Source organism: Chenopodium album, chromosome 1 (genome assembly GCF_948465745.1).
Source record: "Chenopodium album chromosome 1, dcCheAlbu1.1, whole genome shotgun sequence".
Lineage (NCBI taxonomy): Eukaryota > Viridiplantae > Streptophyta > Magnoliopsida > Caryophyllales > Amaranthaceae > Chenopodium > Chenopodium album.
The window spans coordinates 90,630,874-90,653,139 of NC_137834.1; the positions used below are offsets into that span (position 1 = coordinate 90,630,874).

Sequence of the window (22,266 nt, forward strand, 5' to 3'; positions counted from 1 at the left end):
AATGAATGCAATTTGAGTAAAATGAATACGAAGTAGTATATTTAATTATGAGGTGCGAAAACAATGTCTCTTTTATTTCCGATTATATAAAAATACTAGAGTACTTTATTATTTTGATCGATTCTCTACCAATTATCTAGGTCCAACATTAAAAAAACAATGAAATTAGAAAAGATCTATTCTTCTGATTAAAGTGTTGCAATTATCACAAAAACACTATTTCCGCTCCCACTAAATAATAAAAGGTGCTATAATTAACCGGTCAGTATCCATATCACAAGGAGCTAAAACTGATCCATCAAAATAACATCAATCGCACCTCTATTCCCACCAACGAAGAGAGAGAAATTAACAGCCAACACTCATCAGCAACAATGGCGAGAAACCCTGCGTTGTTAAACGCAATAATCTTCTTATCCTTAGCTCTGATCGCTCGATCTGTATCGGTAAGTCTAATTCCAATCACACATTTTACATTTGATAAATTTCTCCAAAACATTTCTAATCAAAAATTAAATTCATTTCTTTTGCACAACAGGCAAGCGACGAGTCAGAATGCGTGTACACCATATACGTCAGGACAGGTTCTGTCATAAAAGCAGGGACGGACTCTAAGATCAGCCTCGAATTGTGGGGTCAAAAAGGCGACGGAGTTAGAATTACCGACATCCAAAGCTGGGGTGGGCTAATGGGCCAAAACTACGACTACTTCGAGAGGGGTAACTTGGACGTGTTCAGTGGGCGCGGCCCATGTCTGAATCCACCAGTTTGCGGCATGAGGGTCATCTCCGATGGGTCGGGCCCACACCATGGTTGGTACTGTAACTATATTGAGGTTACAACTACTGGGCCCCATGTTAAGTGCTCACAACAGAAGTTTGATGTTGAGCAATGGCTTAAATCTGATTCTTATCCTTATGAACTTTCTGCTACTAGAAATTATTGTCCTGTTTCTTTGTCTAACCAAGCTGTTGTTCCTGCTTTGAGATCTGTTGCTTCATCTTGAATAAGATTTGTGGTTTGTGATGAGATTGTGAGTTTGAGGTAAGATTAACTTGGTTTTGTAAGTTATTTGTGATATTAATAAAAGTTTTGTTGAGGGGTTTTTGTGTGAATTTGTTGATTATTTGCTTGATTTCATTATAATGTTGTATAGTTGGAAAGACTTACCATGTTATTTGCTGCTTCTATTCAAATTTGTCGTCTATTTTGATGTATTTTTAAGATTATTGATTTTATCTTTAAGATTGAACAACCAAATTAAACTTGATTAGACAATGTGTAATTAAGCAAGTTAAAACGGAGTAATTGAGTATTGACATTTCACATCTGAAATCAGGTTAACTACTACATCCAACTATCCAAGATTAATTTGGCAAAAATAAATAAAATGAGGTGGATCATCTCAAGTGACAACTCAGGTTAATCATAATGTATCTTTGACTAATAGTGTAATAGGAATGGGTCCATTGAAAAACATGATCAATTGTCTGATTTGTTAGCTTGAAGAGAAGCGGAAAATGGGTCGGACAAAACTTTAATTCAAGTACTTGTATAATGGTGAGACTAATATACTCCATAATAAAGTTTCAAGTCCTTTTTACGAATTCTTGTTCAACAGTGAGGATGCCTCAGATCGTTGTTTCATCTATAACGACTTAAGAGTATGAACTGGTGAACTAATTTGTAGTCTGAACTCTGAACAAAGAATAACTCTTGTAATCTACGAGTAATAATTAGATAAATAGATACGCGTCATACCGGTCATAAGAAGGAACACATAAGAGTGCGAGAAGTGGTAAGCCTTACAATATCTGAAGTTATTACATGAAGAGATTCAACTACAAAACAAAGTAATTTAGTCCAATATAATGTAATCAAATTCTGTTTTGAAATTAGGCAAGTAACCAATCAGCCTATCACGATCAAGAATTCAAGATGGTTATTGATATCAGTATCCATCTAAAATTTTTAATGAGCAACGATCCATGATTTTTTACAAAAAACTGACCGAAAAGGATGAAATTTCACATCAAATCCAGGATATTATCCAAGTAAAGGACATAATGTCATAATTTATACTTGTATTAGTAGTATATACAAATTTTTGCAGAAAAAAAAAATTTATTCTTTTGTCAACATGTCTCATGTTAGGTTTTTATAAGACCGCCTCATACTAAGTTTTGCCGTTTTTAAATCATACTAATCCCACCTTCTAATTCCTTTAGGAATTACTTTTTATAAGAGCACTCGTGACATTCTGTGTCTCGCAATATGATTAATATAAGATGGTTTTACACTTTACCCTAAACTTCATCTTACAAAACACATGGAGTTCACAAAGTATATCTTTTTTATTTTCTGCAAAAGTCATCCCACAAAATGAACTGATACAGATATTTGCTGTGTAAGCTGGCTAACAGGATCAAATCTAAATTGAAACAAAATGATTCAGATTGCCCTGCAGTTCCCTCCTTTCTTTTCCTTCCTGCCATATTTGTTACCCTAGTCATGGAAAGCTGTATCTTAAGAAACTAAACTTTTCTTGACACTCCAACCAGGCACTATAATATAGCCAGAAAAAAAGAAAAATTATAAATTAATGAAAGAATGACGAACTTTCTCTACAATGCTTTTCTCATGTATGCTAGCTTGTATACTCTTTGATTGAGCACTCTAAGGACTCATGCTCTTCTCCACGAATTTCTTTAACCCTCGAACCACTTTGGTATATCTTGAAGGCTGGCAATGAGCCAACACCCTCGGATTTCACCAAGCTTTGGTAATCTTCAACTTCGACCTGAATGTAAAGCAAAGATAGAAATTCAGATGATCATTGGCAGTTTGTGCAATATGGCATATATGGGCTCATACTTTAACTAATAAAGATTGAGAATCTGACTTGGCCCTAAGTTTCAAAAGTGGTAACATCAACCAATCAAAATTTGAGACCGACCTTGAGAAATTTTACAGTTTGGTATCTCTTGCAGAGTTGTTCAATGAATTGCAGTGTTTGTCTCTCGCCTGGCTTATTACAGAACAAGGCCACTGAAAGACCTGCATAATGATCCATCATATATACAAATTGTTAAGCATATATTATGAACTTCAATATATAATCAGGAACACTAAATAATAGTTAGTTTACCAACCAGGCCAGGATGTCACACTTTTAAAGTGTTCGTCACTTTGGATTTTAACAAGACTGTCATTTCCAAATTTCAAGTTTGACACATCTTCTCCCTGCTGTTTCTTGAGCTGCACCTCTACCTTAAAAAACGCCTTTGCCATGTCCTCGTCTCCCGGTGATTCTTGGAATAGGATTTCATAATCCCTTACAGCAGCTTCCCATTTTTGCAACTGACAATATTTGCAGAAAACAAAATTTAATCATGTATGCACAGCCTTTGTCCTTTGATATGTAACACTCAAGTACTCAAACACCAAAAAGATGTCTTCTTGTGTTGGAATGAAACATGGTAAATTCCATATGAATGGATTACGTGAGCATTATTCTTCTTCAATGTGTCAATTATTCAACTAATCAGGCAAGTGTTAAAACAAAACAGGTAGTATGCATCATCTATTAAGGATAAACGACAATAGCAACCAGTTAAGGGATTGCCAGGAAAGAGCCTTTCCCAAACTAATCTAGAACAGTTTTTATGCCCAAAGGAAGACAATCAATAAAAAGGATTGCTGAAAGTAAAAAGTGGACGAAAGTATGCAAACATTTGCTACTTTTTCATTATTCTTGAACATAACATTAAAAAAAAAAAAAAAGGAAGCATAGCTAACTAGCACTCTAATGGGATTGCATCAGAAAAGAAAAACCATATACCTTGACATTACAGTCGGCTCTTCTTAGTCTAGCCTTGGTATAAGAGGGACGTGCGTTAAGTGCAGCAGTACAGTCCTCTATTGCTTTCTCAAACTGCCTGAGTTTGGCACGACAAGCTGCTCGGTTGCAAAGCAAGACTGAATTTTGTGGGTCATGCTCAAGTCCTTGACCATAAGCAACACAAGCTTCTGAGAACCTGCCCTCTTTGAACAAGTCATTCCCACGAGCTCGAGCATTGGACACAGCTCGAGCCCTTCGAGTCACTACACCCACCTCTCTGTTGGACGGGTCTAATCTACCTGCATGTTGAATTGCTTCCATTGCATCATCAAACCTGCAATCCCCTTTAAGAGTTTAAAAACTACTCTTTCTTACATTATGAAGATTAAGAATTTCCCATAAATACAGTCTGAATTCAGAAATGAAGAAAAACTTGTCGTGTGCCTGTATTAACAGCCAAATCAGGCTGTATTATGAAACATTAAAATATGACAAAATTCCACAGAAATGAGAAATTTTGAGTTTGTGCCCACAACCTAATATGACATTATAACTAAAAGTTTGATCCTTCAAGGTTATCAGGAGAGCTTAGATCATACATGTCACATAACATGAGAGCCATTCTTTAACAAGTGTTCAATAAGAATAGTCAATTAAGATTAATTTGCAAAGAGTCCAACCATAGCCAAGCATGATTGTAGGCCCTGCTTATATATCATAAAAATGGCACACTATTAGACTTTTTACTTAACTTAGAAAAGAATCAGTGAAATTAACTTCTTGGTATAGTGGTGGACTAGAGAGTAAATAATCTCAAAAAAAGAAAAGCAAAAGAATAGTATATCAGCACGCAAATGGTAAGACATGACTGGATGTTTATTTAAGTTAACAATATCTAAGATTAGGACAGGAGTGAATATTGGATTAAAACAATAGTAACAAAGATTAACCGCCCCCAGTATGACAGAAAGTTCTACAGCACTAATGCACTATCAAAAGAAAAAAAATGATTTGACAATGACGAATTTATTTATTTATTTTGAATTAGAAGCTTGCTAATCTTGGTTGACAAGTTTGTAAGTAGAACACATTAAATAAGAAATAATGCACACGACGAATTCACCTAAAGCAGTTTTTAAAAGCATAGTTGGTGTAATTGGTTGGGATTACTAGAGTAATGTACAGTTAACCCCCTATCTTCAACCAACATTTTGAGCTGTCTTACAGTACATTTTTAGCAAAATCATCATGCTATCAACTAATTAATGCTACTAATTGACTTTTATGGTTAAATTAAATCATTCTTTTACCCCTCGTTTGTAATTACATTTACTTATATACTAGCAATGCCTGAAGAGGGAAACAAAAAACGACAATCAAGATTTGACAATATTTTTTAATGGGACAGACTAACCTTCCTGCAGCCATGTCAACCTGAGCCCTGATCAACAATAACATAGCATTCCCTGCAGAGCCATAGAACTTAGTACACTGATCCATATCAAAATCTGGACCGTTTTCCCATGTTGTTACGGCATCTTGAGGCCGATGGAGCTTTAGATATGCCTCAGCTTGTAATGCAAATATCTTTGTTCAAGTAAACAAAAAAACATCAGCAATGTCAATAACTTAAATAGCAGTATTTGAAATTTGTATATATTACGCTTATGTTGAACAAATAACTAGTCACACAATGCAAAAGATACTAACCATAGGTGCAGAATCTGCTCCTGCAGCTATGGTATTCCCAGATTCTCTGAGCACGGTGTGCCAATCCTTCAACCTCTTAGCCTCCTCACACTTCTTCATGTGTCCTAGAACAAGCTTTGCTTTACTCATTGTATCTGGGTCGGCTTCTGGCCCGGCTCGTTTGAAGTGATAAGTAGCCTTTTCTGCTTCTCCTAATCTGAAAAAAATCGTACAGGTTTTTACATGAAAACATATCCAAGAGTAGAATAGAACCAATCTTATGACTGATGTAGTTCGATGAATAAAGTGACATTGTAATTATGTACCTTAGATAAAGATTAGCCAAACGATGGTGAGCCCTGTGGTAATTGGGCTCTATAACAATGGCTTCTCTGCACTCAAAAACAGCCTCAAGAAGCCGCCCTAGGGCTGTCAAAGCAGCACTCTTATTACTCCTGTAGGAAGCCTTGGAGGGGTCCAAATCAATGGCTCGCTCATACAAAGCTAAGGCTTCTGCAAAGTTGCCATTCTTATAATCTTCATTCCCCAATATCTTTAACTCCTCAGGGTCCATCCTACAAGACAATGCTCGACATAGAGAAGTTCCACCTGTTGCTTTCTCCCCGTTTTCTATCTGCTTCTTGTTCACAATGTTCCCCATCCCACTATTCGAATATTTTGATGAAAAGTTTATAACATTTTTAGGTGCTTGTTGTTCTTCCGGCTTGCCATTGGAGGCTGGTTTTGTATATGTATAAGGGGATCCCCCAGGCTGCCTCAAGTTACCTAAACTACTATGGACCATCACATTGCCAGATGAAGCTCGGACAAGATTAATACCTCCTCTACCCTTCTGGTGCTCGGCTATCATCATCTCTAACTCACCGGATATCCCCAATGCTTCCTTTGGAGGCATCTTCTTTGTATTATGACCATTACTTCGATTCTGATTCTGTGCTGGTGTCAGGCTTCTTGAAGCTTGCACTACAGTTGTGTCATTTGAGGATGGTCTTCTAACATGATGTTGCTGTTGCTGCTGATGTTGCTGCTGTTGCAATCGAACAGGAGGGCATTTTTGTTGAGGTTTAGGGCCACCGCGGCTAGAGGAAGGTTGAGAGGAGACGCTGCTGTTAGCATCAAGGTCATCAAAACTGCCTCGTCTCTTCTTGGAATTGTGGCCAACACTCGGAATTCTCTTGGGGCTGTCTACGTCATTAAGGCTACCATGTTGGCTAGGAAGGGAACCCGTTGACGTAGTTCTACTAGGCCAAAACTTTTTTGTTCCTCCAAAAACAGCCCCCAGCAGCCCACACCCTGATTTCTTCTGATCTGGTGATGACGCGCCACTGCTCATGTTTTCCTTTGATTTTTTACCAAACAACATGTAACAACGATGACTTATTCCCGATAATTTTCCGAATCAAACACCATCTATTTCAGCCTACTCCAGGAAGAATTTCCAGCATCCATGCATGTGAAATTGTAAAAACGAAATTGAAAGTTTCAAAAATGAAAAGGATGAGAAAAAAAAAAAACAACCCTCCCTTACAAAGCAGGGCTGTTCATCTTATGTTATCATCAATCATCTCATTTTATCATACAAAAAAGAGATGAGACCAAAAATGCCAAACTTATTACCTTTGATTTTCTCCTAATTTGATCACCCTTTTTATTCTTTGTTCAGATATTCAACCAAATATCGACAATGCAATGCAGGAGAGAGAAAGAAAGAGGAGGGGGAAAAGAAGGTGGGAGCCAACTTATGTTTTGAATAAATAATAAAATAATTATTTCAAAGATTTTGCTCAAAAAAGTTTTTTACTTGAAGGATTTTTTTTAATATAAAATGTTTATTTTATTTTTCCTTTTGTTCCAAATTATTTTTCCTCACTTGTCAACTTAATTTCCATTTGGAAAAAAAAAATTTTGGGGTTGGTGGATGGGAAGGAGAAAAGCTAGGAGACCAGGTCATTTGGGGATAATCAGGATCTCTAGATTTTTAGAAACCAATTTATATTTCTCTTAAATCTAATAAACAAATTAAGAAAAAAACAGCCTCATAATTTTTGGCGTTGAGTCCTTGTTGTCCTCAAATTACACACAGAAAATATAGGAAAATACTTTATTAAAAAAGATTGGAGGGAGGAAAAGGAAGACGTAATTACGTAAATTTTATATTAACTCCAGGTATGATTACTAGCTCCTTTACTACATGATTTCTCTCAAAGAGCTGTCAAATACAAGTAGTAAAAATATTTTTTAAAAAACTACAGCAGTTTTTTTTATGGCTCATTTTCAATAAAAAATATACTCGGTACTTTGTAATAATTTTTGCAGTAATACAAAGTATATTAAAGTCATTAGTAATTTTTGAACCATAAATTAATGTGCAAGAACATACGGAGTAGCAATTTTTTTTTTTAAGGACACATAGCAGTTTCAGACTGTACTACTTCAGTAAAAGGCAATAAAATCCTAGTTAATGTTCTATTTTTATTTTCCAGCTGGAAATTCAAATCCCAATCAAATATGACGTGTATTACCTTATAAAAAAAAATTCTTATCACATATGACGTGTAATCAGCTAATCTGATAATTATCTTCACCTGGCCACATACTTAACAATTTCAAGATTAGAGCACACGAGATTTCACACTATGGAGAGTACCTGTGCAATTAGTGCAATATGATTTCTTACCATTTTCATCATTTGCTCACGAGAATAATTCTCTTTCAGTTGTATATGGCATAAGGTAAGAAAACACCTATACTAAAAAATTACTCCGTATTTGCAAGATATAAATGTTGCACCTTAAGAAAGGTACATTCCAACATTGTCAAGGTGAAGCGTATAAAATACACGTCTAATATTATGTAAGTTTAAACTATCAACAATCGGCAACAAAATGTTGGCTCACTTAGATGGAAATCTCAATCAATCAATCAAAGCCTTAATCCCAAAAGTGTGATTGGCTCACTTGGATGGAAACCTCACCAAGCTTTCAAAAAAAAAAAAGAAATAAAGTACTTCGAATGTCACTTTAACAAGCCTGAAAATAAATCAGCCTAGCTCGCTGAACTCAACTTGGGTAGGAGATTGGTTCAAACACAATGGGGCAAACCTGATGCTACTCATGCTATCAAAACAAGCCTATAGTTTAAATACCGAATCACATTGCATCAATTCAACCTACAATCGCCTCTACTTCTAAGAACTCTGACGATTAGAAATGTCTAAATTTAAATTTTCATGATAAGATAATCATTTGTTTTTGACAACATCAATCATTTCATTTGCAATTAAACATTACTCCATCTGATAAAGACTAGAGAGTAGTCAAGTGAGTGATTACACAAAAATTGGTAAAACCACGAGGATTAAAAAACTCTACAATTGAGTCAATGACGTAAAGGGAAGTTCTCTATAATATTAAAGCAAATCAAATCACATTTGATTTGTCTTAGGCTACTTATTCAATGCTCAACCTACGTTAATGAAATGGCAAAATAAAAAATGCCAGCTTGGGTAACAATCAGTCTTAAAATCCAAATAACAGGAACACACAATCCATAAGACTGAGCCATGTCCTCCAAAGTAGGTCTAATCTGAGAAGTTTCCAAGAAGCTAAAAATCAGAAGGTAATTTGGCGTCGTGTATCTTCCCACCTAACTACGAGCCTGAGATATCCAAAATACTTGATTCCATCAGAAATGGGACCTTTGCATCCTAAACCAACAAGGAATAAGTGGATTAAAAGAAAAAAAAAATTGAATGTGTTTATATACTTTATAATCATTAAATAACAAGAAGATTATTATACAATTAGGGAAGGTATATATAATACTTAATTACTATATACTACGGAGTAGTAAATAAATTATTCCTCATTATATACCTTTGTCATCCATCCCTAGGCTGAAAAGACATCTTACCAAAATTGACTTTGTATCACAATAATGATGAGAATTAATTCAGGACCAGGTCGTACACTATTTTGCAACAACGTGCAGGTCAACAATATACCATAAGCAGATAATCCATACTTTAAAGAAAGTACAGAGATATCTAGTTACCTACATTGTGTTGAAAAAAGTTCCAACTTGCATTCCGACACCAAGATACCCCAGAACTTTATTCTGGAAATGATTGAGACACACAAACAAACATCCTTTATGGTAAGGTCAACTGCATCGGCAGTTCGCCATATATAGTTGCTACTCTAATATCCAGAAAGGATTCATGCCAGAGAACAATAGTAGGGACGTAGTAATTACGGATGTTTATAGGGTATTATACTTTTGTAATTCCAGTAAATGACTTGCAGCTCCTCAACTGTCATCATAAAAAAATGTCAACCTCCTTTACACGAGTTGCATTTTTCCGAGTCTGGAAACACGTTTTTTTACTAAAACTCTGTAAAATTCTTCAAGTAATTGAATCATAGTATCAGACCTAGAGTTCTTTCATCCTTAAGATCTCTACTTTTCCATAGCTGGCTATGCTTTCTAAAAATCATTCCTACAGAAATGAAAATGACATGATAGCCAACAAGCCTGCCTCACGTCATCTATAGTGAAAATTGAAAATGTTGCTGAAATCGATTTCTATATTAATTGGTAATTAGAAGTAGTATTTTGTTTTATATATTTTGGATTTCATAATCTAGATCTGCTTGCTACCTACCAAATCATTTTACTGCTCCCAGGCCATATATTTATGTGACATAGTTCCAACTCTTCCAAGTCTTGTGAAAATAATGAAATCACTAGCCTATAAAGCTTTCATCTTTCATACTTCCTTTGTTCATCATTAGTTGCAACAATTTCACAAATGCAGGACTTGAACCACTAATATATTAAAAATTATTTTTTGGTCAAACATTAAAAGTTGATACTAAAAAGATATGTACTTTGACAAATCCAAAAAGATCTGTCATTGCTATATATTTTACTAAGCATAAATCACCATATATGGTCAAATTGTTGCATATAAATAGTGTGAAAGTCATATTGTTGCAACTTATATAAATATTATGAATTTGTATATAAATTAAACCAAAACTATAGAAAGCTGGGATAGTCCTCTAGCTTTGATTCCCCATCCCCCCCTCTAAAGTCACTCTCAAAGAATGGTAAGTAGCTAGGTAACGGATGACATTATTTGTTTTATACTTTTGCATATAGAATATGTTGGTAAGAAAAGAAAAGTGATGTGTTATTTGTGACTGTTCCTAAGGACTTCAATCACCCGTCCACCTAATATTTACCTCCTTACTCCGTCCTCCCACCCTGTACAACAAAAGTAAGATAGAGATATCATTGTATACTAGACAATCCTAATAATTGTGATGTATCTCTCATTATAAAACTTGCTATGTGGGTTCAATTATGCTTTGAGTTCAGCTTTAGTCTAATTTCTAATCCAGAATAAATACTCCAACACTTCCTTGATCCAAGATACTAGTAGGTTAAATAACATGTCTCTCACACATGTAAACTCAAAGATTATATTAAGACCTTTAGTATCACAAAATTACAAGACTTCAATTGCAATTTACACACTTGATGTCAAAACCTCCAGTACTTAAGAGCAAAACACAGTTATCAACTCATAAATGTAGCTGGCTAGCTGCATATCATCCAGACAAGGTACAGACAGCGCCAAACAAGTGGATGAAGATCTTAAAAAAAAAAAAAAAAAAAAACAATAAACAAGCTACATTACAGCAATTCTCACATAGCATGTGCCAACAAGAACTTCCCAAATGGAACATTTCAAAATCATTACCTTTCTACAAAGGTTTTAACATATGGTATCATTATACTTCGTATTACTTATAGAGGGCCAAGGCTGCTTGCTTTTTATCGAAATGGATAACCTAAAATTTCGTGAATCTTAAGAGTTACAAGACACATGTACCTATACCACAAAATGCATATAATAAAGAATTTTGGAGATGGGCAGGCTTAAGCTACAATGAAAGATGAGCCAAATAACCCCCCCCCCCCCCCCCAAAAAAAAAAAAAAAAAAAAAAAAGCATCTCTCTTACCTCTAGGAAGATCCAGATCGCATCTTCAACTCTTTGCCTATAGCATCTGCCAGCTCTGTTGCATTATACTCTACCCCAAAATATCTCATTATTTCCATATTTGGGCTTATCAAGTACCTACACAATCCATCACATCCATGAAAATGCAAACTCACAGGACAGAAAGTGGAATAAAAGGTTTCAGAGGGAATAAAGTTTACATATTATGGGATGATTCAATTAGATAGTCACTCCCGTCCTCTTCAACCTTCTTAAAAAAAACCCGATATTCTTGTGCTATTTGCCTTATAGAGTTAACAGATCCAGTTAACCCCACTATTCTTGGATCAAACTCTGCATTCTTGAAGGAGTCGAAATGAGGCATCAATCGTAAGTTAATTTCAGCTCTCAACACATAATATAATAGATTAATAAGTAAGAATGAAGACACTTATATGGAATATGAAACCCACCTCCAAGATACCTTTTTAGCTGTTGAGGAGAGTCACGCTGGGGATCAATTGTGACAAAAACAGGTAGAAGCTTAACATTATGTTTTGACTCTAGTGACAACAAATAGAAAATGTCAGAGATTTATCACAATCAAGAACAAAAAAGCATTGATGAATTAAGGTGAATGCATTGAACCTAATATGTCGATGGCCTTGGCCATTTTCTGCACTTCCTCTGGCCCAATATCAGGTGATGATGTATAACCAAAGTATAAGAGTACCCAGTGTCCATGAAGATCCCGCTCAGTAACTATTTGGTGATCAGTATTAATCAATTCAAAAGGACCACCAATAATAGGCCCCTTGACAGTCATTCCTTCCCTTGATCCTTCACCTGATGAATTGGAAGAGGGAAATGACAGACATGTCAATCAAAAACATATAATTTCACTGCTCCAGCTATCATGATTGTATAACTCATTGCTTGAAGAAAGGGATTGGTCAATTATCAAAAGTGTTAAGCCACCCGAGCTAACTTGCAGACTCTCAAAGAGGATACTTCCCAAAAAAAATAAAATTAGGTGACCGCACATGTATTAAAAATTAGAAACTTGACAATTATTGCACCAGTATCCAAATGTGATCATCAATATTCCTTTTACATTCTAAATAGCAAATTCGGTTCCACTAAGGAAAACTGCATTAGTCTTTTTTTTTTTTTTTTTTTTTTTTTTTTTTGAATAGCCATTAGAATTAAAAAATGACGAGTACTAAAAAAATCATAAATAAATAAGCTACATCCATTAAAGAGGAGAAAAAAAAAATACGCAGGGAGCATAATTTGTGAGATTCAACAAATTATTTTTCAAGTCGAAAAAATCCAAAGTACTAGTAAATTGACCAGGAAATCCAGGGACAAGCTTAAATCCTCTTTCATTATCAGGCTAAGGATTTAACAAAGGAATTCTCTATATCCCAAAGATATCAAAGAAGCATAATTCAATGAAATTTACTGGCCTCAAACATTGAGTGATTAGGTTTTCCAGCATAGATAAAAGAAATAGAGTATTCATCAAAATAAAATACAATTAAAGCAAGTGCTTGTGTGTGAATCAATGTACCTTTTTGGATGGCTCTTCTCTCATCATTGTAACGAGCATAACCAGCCAGTCCAAGCAAAGCAACAGGCTGAATATTTTAATTAATTGGGCACGATGAGAAACCTTTAAACACAAGAAAGAAAGAAAGAAAGAAAGAAAAAAAAAAAAAAAGACAGCAAAATAAAGCAATCTAACAGAAAAAATTAGAATGATAAAGATCCGCGAAAAATAACACCCATGTTTTGGACTGGACATTGGAGTTTAAGATACATACAATAGCAAGAGCCATCAATGGCTTATAATTTGTAGTCTTGGCACTTGGATGCATCTCTGACTGTAATTCATGGCTATTTGATCTCTCAGAAGACTGTCTCGTTGATTTAGCATAACCACGATACAGGTACCTTTTTGATGGATCGAGCCTAAGAGGAAAAGGAAACATCCTAGTTAATTGAAGATATATTCAGAAGTAGAGCATTAAATACATAGCTAAATTCAAACTTTTGATATTTTGAATCACAGCATCAGACATAAGAACTTAAGATGATATCAACACCAAGGAAGAATCTGTGGCTTTAGTGAAATTAAGAAAGGCCACAGATACAGGACATGTCGTTTGATATTGATGAGCTCTCATGAGTTTGCACTATATTGAAGGGAAAAATTAAAATTTCTGATGCCTGGACCAAAAGATAACCTTGATACATAGAGTAATTTCAACTAATAAAGCCGAAATTCGCTAAATAGAGAGCAGTTAGTCTAGAAACAGAGCAGGCACCACCTAACAACCTTGTAGAACATTAATAATTGGTCATGCACAAATTTCTTGTTAGTATGAAAAAAAAAAAGGAATAAAAAAAAAATCTCTAACAAAAATCTGCAACTTAAATCACCAATAAGAAGGTATACATATTCTTTGTCATAGAATTATCTAGACTGTGCATTCATTGTCTGTCAATGGCAAAGTATGCACATCGACATAATAAGACAGAAGATAAGGAAAACACCCAAACCCTGAAGTTGGGCTTCTAGTGCAAAATTTATTAATGGCTTGATAGAGGAATTAAACTGTATACAACCAAACCGGAGTAGATGGTTTCTGCTGTTCTGCAGGCACAATATTAACTAATGCCAAAAAGAGCAAGGTCCTCTGCAAGACACCTAAATCGTTCCTCTGCAAGACCCCTGAATCTCGAAGATGAGAAAATATTCCAATCTCTTTCACATACCAAAAAATACAGGGTTCCCTCTAGTCTACTTGAAGGCCTGAAGGGAGATCATGTAACAGACAATTAATTTCACATATGCGGCCATTGTAAACTTATGATTTATAATAACTATAGATTATGAGCATAATGTTGTTGATTTGTCGACTACCTCACCAAATATCCATATTGCAGTCCAAATTAAAAACTAAACCATTAAGTGATCACGTGGAAGTACAATGGAGAGAGTTCATCCCGCATTGAATGATGATACAGCCTAGAACACATAGGACTTGTGAGTTACACTAGCCACTGGCAAATAGCAACTATATGGTTGAAGATGGAGCCCTACTTGGACATGTATGCACTTCAACGAGTTGAGACAAGGTCGATTTATGCTCCTCATCTATTACTTCAGCCTATATAAGCAACAGAAACAAGCACAACGTTCCAAATTATTTACTCCTACATCATAGTATGATTCCAGCTATTTTTAAAACCGCAATATTAGGCCGATTGCTTCTTACTACATACTAATTGATCATAGCAAATCCATTGCAAAATAATTACCTCAACACTTCAACAACAAATTCTGAGAAATTCCGAGTGATAGAAAACAATGGAATAATCAACAACAATATCAAAACCTCTACAATATTGACCAAACAAACTCGTGGAATCGGCTTTCCGAATTAAGAAAGTCAACGAATTACTCTCTGAGAAACTTCAATCAATCATAAACCCTAATTCTGAACCCAATTTACACAGAAATTACCTTAAATTGTAGCATAAAAACATGTAAATAAGCATCTGTAACTCAACCCTAGTATCAAAGAACTCTCCATCAATAAAACTGAAAATATTAATTCGATTACGAAATTGAAGAAGAATGCTGCATATTATCATAATTATTTAAGAATTTGAACCAAAAACTGAATTGAAAAAAACAAAAGGAGAAAGATATAACAATGACAAACCGTTGAAGTTGATTGACCGCCGGCTTAGAGCGTCCTCGAAGAGAGAGAAATGCTGACCTAAACATTGATCAACGAACTAGCCGCACGAAATTTTGAATCGATTGAATAGGGTTTTACAGAAGAAAATGAGAAGAAATTGGAATTTTCATGGAAAAATTGTTGGCAGCTAATCGGAGTGCTCAATTCGCTAAGCTTCGTTTCAGTTGGCTCACTTGTTTGCTGTGTTGAAGAAACTGGACAATTTAGGCGTGTTTTGTTGGATTTTTCTTGAGAAAGGAGTCACCTCATGATTTGGCGGCAATTTCTTTTCATCAATTTGATAATAACCCCCTTTAGGATTGTAGTTTCAAATTTCTCCCATTGTTTTCATTTACTTGCGGGTATGGCTAGTTTGGTTGAATGTAGTAAATATAAATTCCTTGGAGATTTAGGGCAGAAATTGAAAATTAATGAAAATTGATAAAATAAGTAGTGGAAAAAGTAAAAATGAGGAAAGTGGAAATTCATGGGAATTTCAACTTCCTACAAAACATGGGAAATAAATTACTTAACCTCCCTAGGTAGTATAAACTCCTATGGGAATTAAATTTCCATATCAACCAAACAACTCCTTATACTAATTCGCAACTTTGTTTTAAAAAAAAAAAAAACACCTTATATTTCCATTAATTGTGAAAGTAGAAATTTTCATAGAAAGTTCCACTTATTCAGATCTTCTTTTGAATAAAATACTTCTATTTTGTAGGACAAAAACTTTTGCATGCCCCCGGTTTACAATAATTTTATTGTACATCGAACATTTTTCGAAAAGGGACCTTTTTTACTTACAAAAGTGACCCTTTTTTTTTTACAAAAGTGACCCATATTTTCACAAAAGTGACCCTTTTTTTTCACAAAAGTAACCCTTTTTTCTTATAAAAGTGACCTGTATTTTTACAAAAGTGACATTTTATTTTCACAAAAGTGACTCTTTTTTCCACAAAAGTGACCTTTTTTTCCGCAAAAGTGTTTTTTTTTTATTTTCATAAAAGTGACCTTTTTTTTTCTTCACAAAAGTGACTTTTTTCCCAAAACAGAGTATCAAAATCAATAAAGACTTGAATATGTATCATAATGAAGTGTGCGTAAAGACTTGAATAGTCCTCTCAAGCTTAAGTGGGGGCAAAAAAACTCCCGTCAAGCTTAACGCCAACCATGTTATCCATTCCTTCATTACTCTCTCCTTCAAATTCACCCCTTTCTTCATCTTCTACAATACCCTGTTTTCTCTCTCCTCAAAACCACTCAAATCTCCAGCACTATCACGTATTAAAACCTTCAAGCAGTTGGGAGTGGCGAAAGGGTTGGTGGTTTGATGGTGGGTGTTTTTCTCGGCGGTGACTCCATTGCTTAGAGTTGATGAAGTTACATGCCCAGCCCGATTTACACTAATTTAGTGTAAATTGGATGTTATTAAATATTTGTAGTGAAAATTCATGAAAAATCCTGCTTTCCCTAGAAATTTCAACTTTTCATAATTTTTTCTTTGTCAACCAAACGACACCTTGAAGTTCAGATAAGATAATGAGGTGCATTTTAATAATTTCATTAGCTTAGGACGGAGTACTCCAGTACATTATTTATCGTTCTTGTTGCATTTCTAATGAAACTTTAGCTTTAAAAGCTTCTGATAACTTATGGAATAAGAAGAAAATCATATCACAAAAATATGACACCTACTAGGTCTGTCCCTTTCATTTGATTAAATCTCCATCCTACAAAATTATTTTACCCTTGCACCCCAAGTCATTTAGTCATTGATCTCAATTCAAGTCATTTGATTATGTACCTTTCATGATTGTATGGTAAACAACATTGTACAATCGAACTCTATCTTACCAATTACCAATTTAATTACAATTGCAAGAAAAAAACTTGATGATTTCTAAACGAACGGCTAAATAAACTTGGAGAATAGCTTAGAGCCTTAGAGAAAGATGGTACAATAGCAAATGGACATACATTATTTTGCTACTTATTTTCATAGTTAGAAAACCTATCCATCATCTTCATTTTGTCAATGGCAAAAGCAGGATCTAAGCTCTTAGGACATGCTGCAGTGCAATTCTTGATAATCCTGCAGCTGTACAATTTCATATCATCATCTGTTATAGCCTGTAATCTTTCCTTGGTATAATCGTCTCGAGTGTCCGAAATCCATCGATATGCATTAATCAAAGCTGCTGGACCCAAGTACTTCTCTGGATTCCACCAATATGCAGGGCATGAAGTGGTGCAACATGCACACAATATGCACTCATACAATCCATCAAGCTTCTTCCTATCTTTAGGCGATTGCCTATGTTCACGCCCATCCTCCGCTCCCTTCTTCGTCTTTAGCCACGGCTCAATCGACCTACACAATTTCATGTGTTTAACTAGTTATTAAGATCAGATCATCAAGAACATTGTACTTGTACAAAAAATCGGAATGTGTTAATAATATATATACTTGTATTGATTATAGAAATTGGTGAGATCGACGACGAGATCCTTGATAACGAACATATGAGGAAGGGGAGTGATTGTGTTAGGCTTAGTTATATCAGAATCAATGGGCTTAAGGCAAGCCACAGTGTTAAGGCCATCAATATTCATAGAACAGGACCCACAAATTCCTTCCCTGCATGATCTTCTATAGCTTAAACTTGAGTCATCCTCTGCCTTTATCTTTTGCAAAGCATCCAATACCTATCCAGTATCCACATTAGCTCAATGCAAGATACTCCGTAAATAATTAGTTAACATTCTTACAAATTAAGTCAGATTATTATGATGAAAATTTTATAGTGGTCGTTTGAAATATGACTATTAGAGTTGCGAAAAAAAAAATGTATGTACCATGGGGCCACAGGTAGAGAGGTCGACGAAGAAAGACTGAAGAAAGGGTTTTTGGTTGGGCAAGTCAGGGTTCCAACGGTATATTTGGAACTCTTTCGTCAGCGGTTGAGCCTGAGTCGTTGTCGTCGTTGTCCCCGTTGTGTGTTGCTGCACTCTCCTTTGTGATGTTGCGGCTTCCTCAGCATGAGTTTGGGCAGCAGGGTGGCCTTCAAGTGTAGGAAAATCGTCCCTTTTAGTAGAGTATCCTCTTACTTTCTGTACTCGCCCTATTGCTAATCTCTTCAGCCCCTGATTCCCTCCAATAATCCACCTTTTCCACATCTTTAATGTCTTTCTCTCCAAACTCACACGCCCGTGTTGTGTATGACCTTTTTTCACGGCCGTTTGATATATTTTGTAATGAAAGGAATGAAAGATAGTCAAGGATAAAGCATGTATGCGGTTGATTTGATCATGATATGTATGTGAGTATGTGACACATGGTTTGTTGCATGCTTAAGTGAAGCCTACGTGTACCATTTTCGCTGCTCTTCAATGCATTCCTCATTGCACTTTTAATCTGTTTGATTTTTTTTTGTGCAACATGAATAAGATTTTGGTAAGAAGAGCAAGCTCTTTGGAAAAAAAACTGAGTAGGTGTTTCTTATATTTATCAAAATTAAAAAGACCTAGTTAAGTTTGGTAAAATTTAATAACTTCAAAAAACAAAGTTAAATTAACCAAAAACAATCGCAAATAACTAATTGTCAAACAAGATCTATTTTCCGAAATACAAAGTGAATTAAACCGATCATAGCTTATGGAGTATATAAGATTAAACTTAAACTAACTTGAAGTTTTGAACATTGTGAAAACACAAGGGTAAATAAAGGCTAACCAGTTTTGAATCTTTTGACCATACTTTTATGACCCACATAAGCCATAAGTTAAATTGGGTCTCAAGTACTGTACAAGTAAAACGAGTCTTCAAAAAAAGGAAAAAAAAAAAACGAAGAATTGGAGAAAGCAGAACAACCGCAGCAACAACAGTAACACCGAACGGCGGCATCAGAAGGAGAGAGAGAGAGCAGGCGGCGGGTGTTGAGCTGTATTCTGCGGTCTGGAACTCTCCAGACCAGATCCCTTATTTGAAGGGATGATGGTTGCACTTTAGTTCTTTCAATTAGCCGCTACTACTAATCGGACGCTGAAGCTTTCAAAGATCTCTTACTCGTCATTTACGGTAGGTGATTTACCCAATTTCTAATTAGTTTTAATGCTCAATGGAATGGCAAATTTCCCAACTTTATTCTTGTTTTGCTTCCTGTAGTTTTTGATTTTATTATCAATTCTTTTGATTTGTTTTTGTTATTTGATGAAAACAATAACTTAGAGGCTTTTCCAATTCATGTGTAGAAAATGTTGAATCTTTGTCTAATTAAAGATTAGGGCGTAACCTAGTTAATTTGGTGGAGTAGTAATTTTCTCTTCTATATTTCCAATTACATCTTCTATTTTCTTCATATTTCTGACTTTTTCGTCCAGTAAATTAGAGAATTGGGTGTGTTTTAGTATAGTATAGTGGTGTATTTAGTTTTGGGGGCTCTTATGAGTTGTTGACATACTTGATGCTGCTGCGATTGCATTTAGCTATTATGTTTGGAGCTGTTTCATTTCGAAGACAAATCAAGAGTATGATAAGTTTATAACTTGTAAACCGCGATTTCATTCTGCTTTGGTCCTCCCAAATGTCCATTAATTGCCAGTGTTCATGTCATTGTAAGGAATCTGAAGTTGCTGTATGAGGTTTTGGTGAGGATTCTTGGTAATTCATGAGATAATTTACTCATTTTATCAAGAGTCTATTGCTTTAGAGGCCAACTAAGGGGCTAATTTGACGATTTTGTTGCTAGTTACTCCATATAGTGTACTCTGTACGATATATCTTTAATTGAATTAGGGCTAATGCTGCTGCATTCTTTTGAAACTGTTGTTAATAATCTTGATATATGTGCAGTACATCTGATGTGTGTGGTTCATGGGATTAATGTGTGGGAATTGGGACTGAATTTGTCAAAAAAAACAAATGGTCATGTTGGAGAAATACTAAGGCGTTAACTTGAACGTTTTAAAGCTTGTAATTTAAGATATTTATTCATGAATCTGAGAAAATACAAGTTTATCTTTGTGATAAACAAATCTGAGAGGCAAAAATAGGCAAAACCTTTGCTCTCCGTGATAAAACAAGTATCATTAATTGGGGTGGCCTCAATGAATCCATGGTTATTGTGCTCTTCCCTTGTGATAATTGATAAAAAGTAAACAGCATATTAGGCAATTAGGGAATTTACAGAGCTTGATAGGGTTTGTCTTATCTCTGAAGTTATCAACAGTACAACAATGGAAGACCAAGTAATGAGCGATGAAACCGTGAAATCAGCAAAGGAGCTTGCATCAGAAGGTCAGAAGCATCTAGAAGAGACAGTTGAGGCAGCATTTCAGATATTGTCTGCAATGAATGATGAGCTTTGCAACCCAACCTTGTGGTCTACAACTACCTCTTCTCCTGTTGCCATTCCTGATACTAGTACTGCCGCTACTATCAGTGCTAATGGGCATAGTGAGGGTTCAAATGGTGATGTTTCATTAGATTCAGCCCACCACTTCGATATGGGTGGTGGTGCTCTTGAAGAATCTCGTCTTCGTTATAAGTCTTCTGTTGCTTCTCTTCGTGCTGTTCTCAATGCCTTGCCTCAGGGAAACAAGGTAATTTCCTCTTTTATTGCAAGTGTCTATTCATCTATAGAATTTGGCGGTGAGTTTTTTCATTAACTTGATGTGCACCACCCCCTAGCTGATGATTGAAGTTTTTTTCTTATACTGTTTATTCTGAAAAGTGAATGACAATTGTTTAATAGAATCTTAGGAATGTTAGGATTGTGAATTTTGTATCAAGTAAATTCAGAATGTGAGAGCTATAAATGGAATCGAGTTTAAAACGCTATTTGTACTGGACAAAGGTTTAGATGAAAGTAGTATCAATCCCAGGTAATCACGTTTTCAAAATGTCTTCAGTTGGTTTGTTAAAGCAGAAAATAAAGCAAGTTAAATATTTTCTTTGGTGGCTATAAAAAAATATGATGCATTTTCCTTCACATGATGAGGGGAGTGGTTCTGTTGTTAGGAGTTACTTTGTAGGCCATAGCTCATAGGGGTTGACTTTGATGTCGATCGTAGTTATCATTTATTCTTGTTTGCTTAATATTTTGCCCCTTCAATCAAAATTCAATTATTGGATTTTCAAACAATAGGGTTACTGCTGCCGTCTGTAGGTGTCTGATTTGTTTAATTGTTTTCCTTTTGTTCAGGAAGACATGGATGATTCTGCCTCAGTTGAAGATGAGGCTGAAATCGGGAAGTTAGAAGAGCAAGTATCTAATTTAAAGACGGTAATGTTAAAGCTAAATTACTTTTGTTTTTATTTTGGAAAAAAAGTATTGTTACAAGTCCATATCTTGTGAATTATTTCCATTTTAATGGATGCATGGATGTTGAGTGCTTGTGTGAGGTCACGGAGTTTATTGTGGTGTAGTAAAGAATAGTGTTAAAATAGCACAACCGATCCTCGTGATTGTTAATCAATGGCTAGTTACTAATGTGATTGATGGGATGGGAGGATGGGATTTGTTTAAGAGGGAGTCCTTTTTAGCTATTTTGGTTTGCAGATGATTGTGCTGGTTTGGAAGAGGAAAAATCTATATTTATTTTCTACTTTTGTAATTGCAGGATCTTGCTAATAAGAATAAGCACCTCAAACATCTGATAGATCAATTTCGAGATCTTATAACGGATATATCAACATGGCAAAGTCCTTGTTCTGTTGCTAGATAGCTTGTTTTGAAAAAATGGAAATGCACCAGCAAGTTCCGTACTTGTTCTGTCTAAAGAGAGCCTCCATCATAATCTTGGCAGTAATTAGAGGAAATAGACTTCGCCTGTCAACTTCTTAGCCATCTATTGACGGGATATAGTGATTGATGCATTTGTTATTTTTTGTCGGCAATAATTTTGATCACAGAAACCCCTTATCATAGCAGCAGAGCTTTCATTCTA

The 22,266-nt window shown here is 35.3% G+C and overlaps 5 protein-coding genes across 6 annotated transcripts; 2 read left to right on the forward strand and 3 right to left on the reverse strand.

Annotated features, from left to right (window-relative positions):
• The first annotated feature begins 224 nt into the window (after positions 1 to 224).
• On the forward strand, positions 225 to 1,115 carry LOC145626592 (PLAT domain-containing protein 3-like). Its single transcript, XM_081679050.1, has 2 exons — positions 225 to 446; positions 539 to 1,115. Exons 1-2 carry the CDS (start codon positions 375 to 377, stop codon positions 1,004 to 1,006), a joined length of 540 nt encoding a protein of 179 aa, XP_081535176.1. The 5' UTR covers positions 225 to 374; the 3' UTR covers positions 1,007 to 1,115.
• Positions 1,116 to 2,335: 1,220 nt separating this feature from the next.
• LOC145626600 (TPR repeat-containing thioredoxin TTL1-like) lies at positions 2,336 to 7,792 on the reverse strand. The gene is made up of 7 exons (XM_081679060.1): positions 5,857 to 7,792; positions 5,552 to 5,747; positions 5,256 to 5,428; positions 3,842 to 4,175; positions 3,153 to 3,360; positions 2,957 to 3,057; positions 2,336 to 2,800 (listed from the first exon to the last, which is right to left on the reverse strand). The coding sequence occupies exons 1-7, from the start codon at positions 6,912 to 6,914 to the stop codon at positions 2,648 to 2,650; spliced, it is 2,223 nt and encodes a 740-aa protein (XP_081535186.1). The 5' UTR covers positions 6,915 to 7,792; the 3' UTR covers positions 2,336 to 2,647.
• Positions 7,793 to 8,876: 1,084 nt separating this feature from the next.
• Positions 8,877 to 15,560, reverse strand: LOC145562965 (protein HCC2-like). Of its 2 annotated transcripts, none has more exons than XM_081623385.1 (8): positions 15,295 to 15,560; positions 13,387 to 13,534; positions 13,134 to 13,200; positions 12,209 to 12,406; positions 12,034 to 12,123; positions 11,782 to 11,914; positions 11,582 to 11,698; positions 8,877 to 9,208 (listed from the first exon to the last, which is right to left on the reverse strand). In XM_081623385.1, the coding sequence occupies exons 1-7, from the start codon at positions 15,357 to 15,359 to the stop codon at positions 11,584 to 11,586; spliced, it is 816 nt and encodes a 271-aa protein (XP_081479511.1). In that variant the 5' UTR covers positions 15,360 to 15,560; the 3' UTR covers positions 8,877 to 9,208; positions 11,582 to 11,583. The 2 variants fall into 2 exon arrangements, with proteins under 2 accessions (XP_081479511.1, XP_081479506.1); XM_081623380.1 differs by having other exon boundaries at positions 8,877 to 9,257.
• A 1,700-nt stretch (positions 15,561 to 17,260) lies between these two features.
• LOC145626609 (succinate dehydrogenase [ubiquinone] iron-sulfur subunit 3, mitochondrial-like) lies at positions 17,261 to 18,555 on the reverse strand. Its single transcript, XM_081679073.1, has 3 exons — positions 18,175 to 18,555; positions 17,786 to 18,024; positions 17,261 to 17,689 (listed from the first exon to the last, which is right to left on the reverse strand). The coding sequence occupies exons 1-3, from the start codon at positions 18,493 to 18,495 to the stop codon at positions 17,305 to 17,307; spliced, it is 945 nt and encodes a 314-aa protein (XP_081535199.1). The 5' UTR covers positions 18,496 to 18,555; the 3' UTR covers positions 17,261 to 17,304.
• Positions 18,556 to 19,137: 582 nt separating this feature from the next.
• Positions 19,138 to 22,266, forward strand: LOC145626617 (mediator of RNA polymerase II transcription subunit 30-like). The gene is made up of 4 exons (XM_081679084.1): positions 19,138 to 19,396; positions 20,537 to 20,919; positions 21,522 to 21,602; positions 21,940 to 22,266. The coding sequence occupies exons 2-4, from the start codon at positions 20,554 to 20,556 to the stop codon at positions 22,042 to 22,044; spliced, it is 552 nt and encodes a 183-aa protein (XP_081535210.1). The 5' UTR covers positions 19,138 to 19,396; positions 20,537 to 20,553; the 3' UTR covers positions 22,045 to 22,266.

What these genes read in the sequence shown, in the direction of transcription:
- LOC145626592 (XM_081679050.1), top strand. Translation starts at nt 375, where the DNA reads ATGGCGAGAAACCCTGCGTTGTTAAACGCAATAATCTTCTTATCCTTA. An exon ending in TGATCGCTCGATCTGTATCG is followed by an intron (nt 447 to 538) that starts GTAAGTCTAATT and finishes TTTGCACAACAG; the next exon opens with GCAAGCGACGAGTCAGAATG.
- LOC145626600 (XM_081679060.1), bottom strand. Translation starts at nt 6,914, where the DNA reads ATGTTGTTTGGTAAAAAATCAAAGGAAAACATGAGCAGTGGCGCGTCA. An exon ending in GTTGACATGGCTGCAGGAAG is followed by an intron (nt 4,176 to 5,255) that starts GTTAGTCTGTCC and finishes AGGGGATTGCAG; the next exon opens with GTTTGATGATGCAATGGAAG. An exon ending in AAGTGTGACATCCTGGCCTG is followed by an intron (nt 3,058 to 3,152) that starts GTTGGTAAACTA and finishes ATCATTATGCAG; the next exon opens with GTCTTTCAGTGGCCTTGTTC.
- LOC145562965 (XM_081623385.1), bottom strand. Translation starts at nt 15,359, where the DNA reads ATGTTTAGGTCAGCATTTCTCTCTCTTCGAGGACGCTCTAAGCCGGCG. An exon ending in GCGGTCAATCAACTTCAACG is followed by an intron (nt 13,535 to 15,294) that starts GTTTGTCATTGT and finishes TTTTCCTCTTAG; the next exon opens with GCTCGATCCATCAAAAAGGT. An exon ending in CATTGATGGCTCTTGCTATT is followed by an intron (nt 13,201 to 13,386) that starts GTATGTATCTTA and finishes TAAAATATTCAG; the next exon opens with CCTGTTGCTTTGCTTGGACT.
- LOC145626609 (XM_081679073.1), bottom strand. Translation starts at nt 18,495, where the DNA reads ATGTGGAAAAGGTGGATTATTGGAGGGAATCAGGGGCTGAAGAGATTA. An exon ending in TCTCTACCTGTGGCCCCATG is followed by an intron (nt 18,025 to 18,174) that starts GTACATACATTT and finishes GATACTGGATAG; the next exon opens with GTATTGGATGCTTTGCAAAA. An exon ending in AATTTCTATAATCAATACAA is followed by an intron (nt 17,690 to 17,785) that starts GTATATATATTA and finishes GAAATTGTGTAG; the next exon opens with GTCGATTGAGCCGTGGCTAA.
- LOC145626617 (XM_081679084.1), top strand. Translation starts at nt 20,554, where the DNA reads ATGGAAGACCAAGTAATGAGCGATGAAACCGTGAAATCAGCAAAGGAG. An exon ending in CCTTGCCTCAGGGAAACAAG is followed by an intron (nt 20,920 to 21,521) that starts GTAATTTCCTCT and finishes CCTTTTGTTCAG; the next exon opens with GAAGACATGGATGATTCTGC. An exon ending in AAGTATCTAATTTAAAGACG is followed by an intron (nt 21,603 to 21,939) that starts GTAATGTTAAAG and finishes TTGTAATTGCAG; the next exon opens with GATCTTGCTAATAAGAATAA.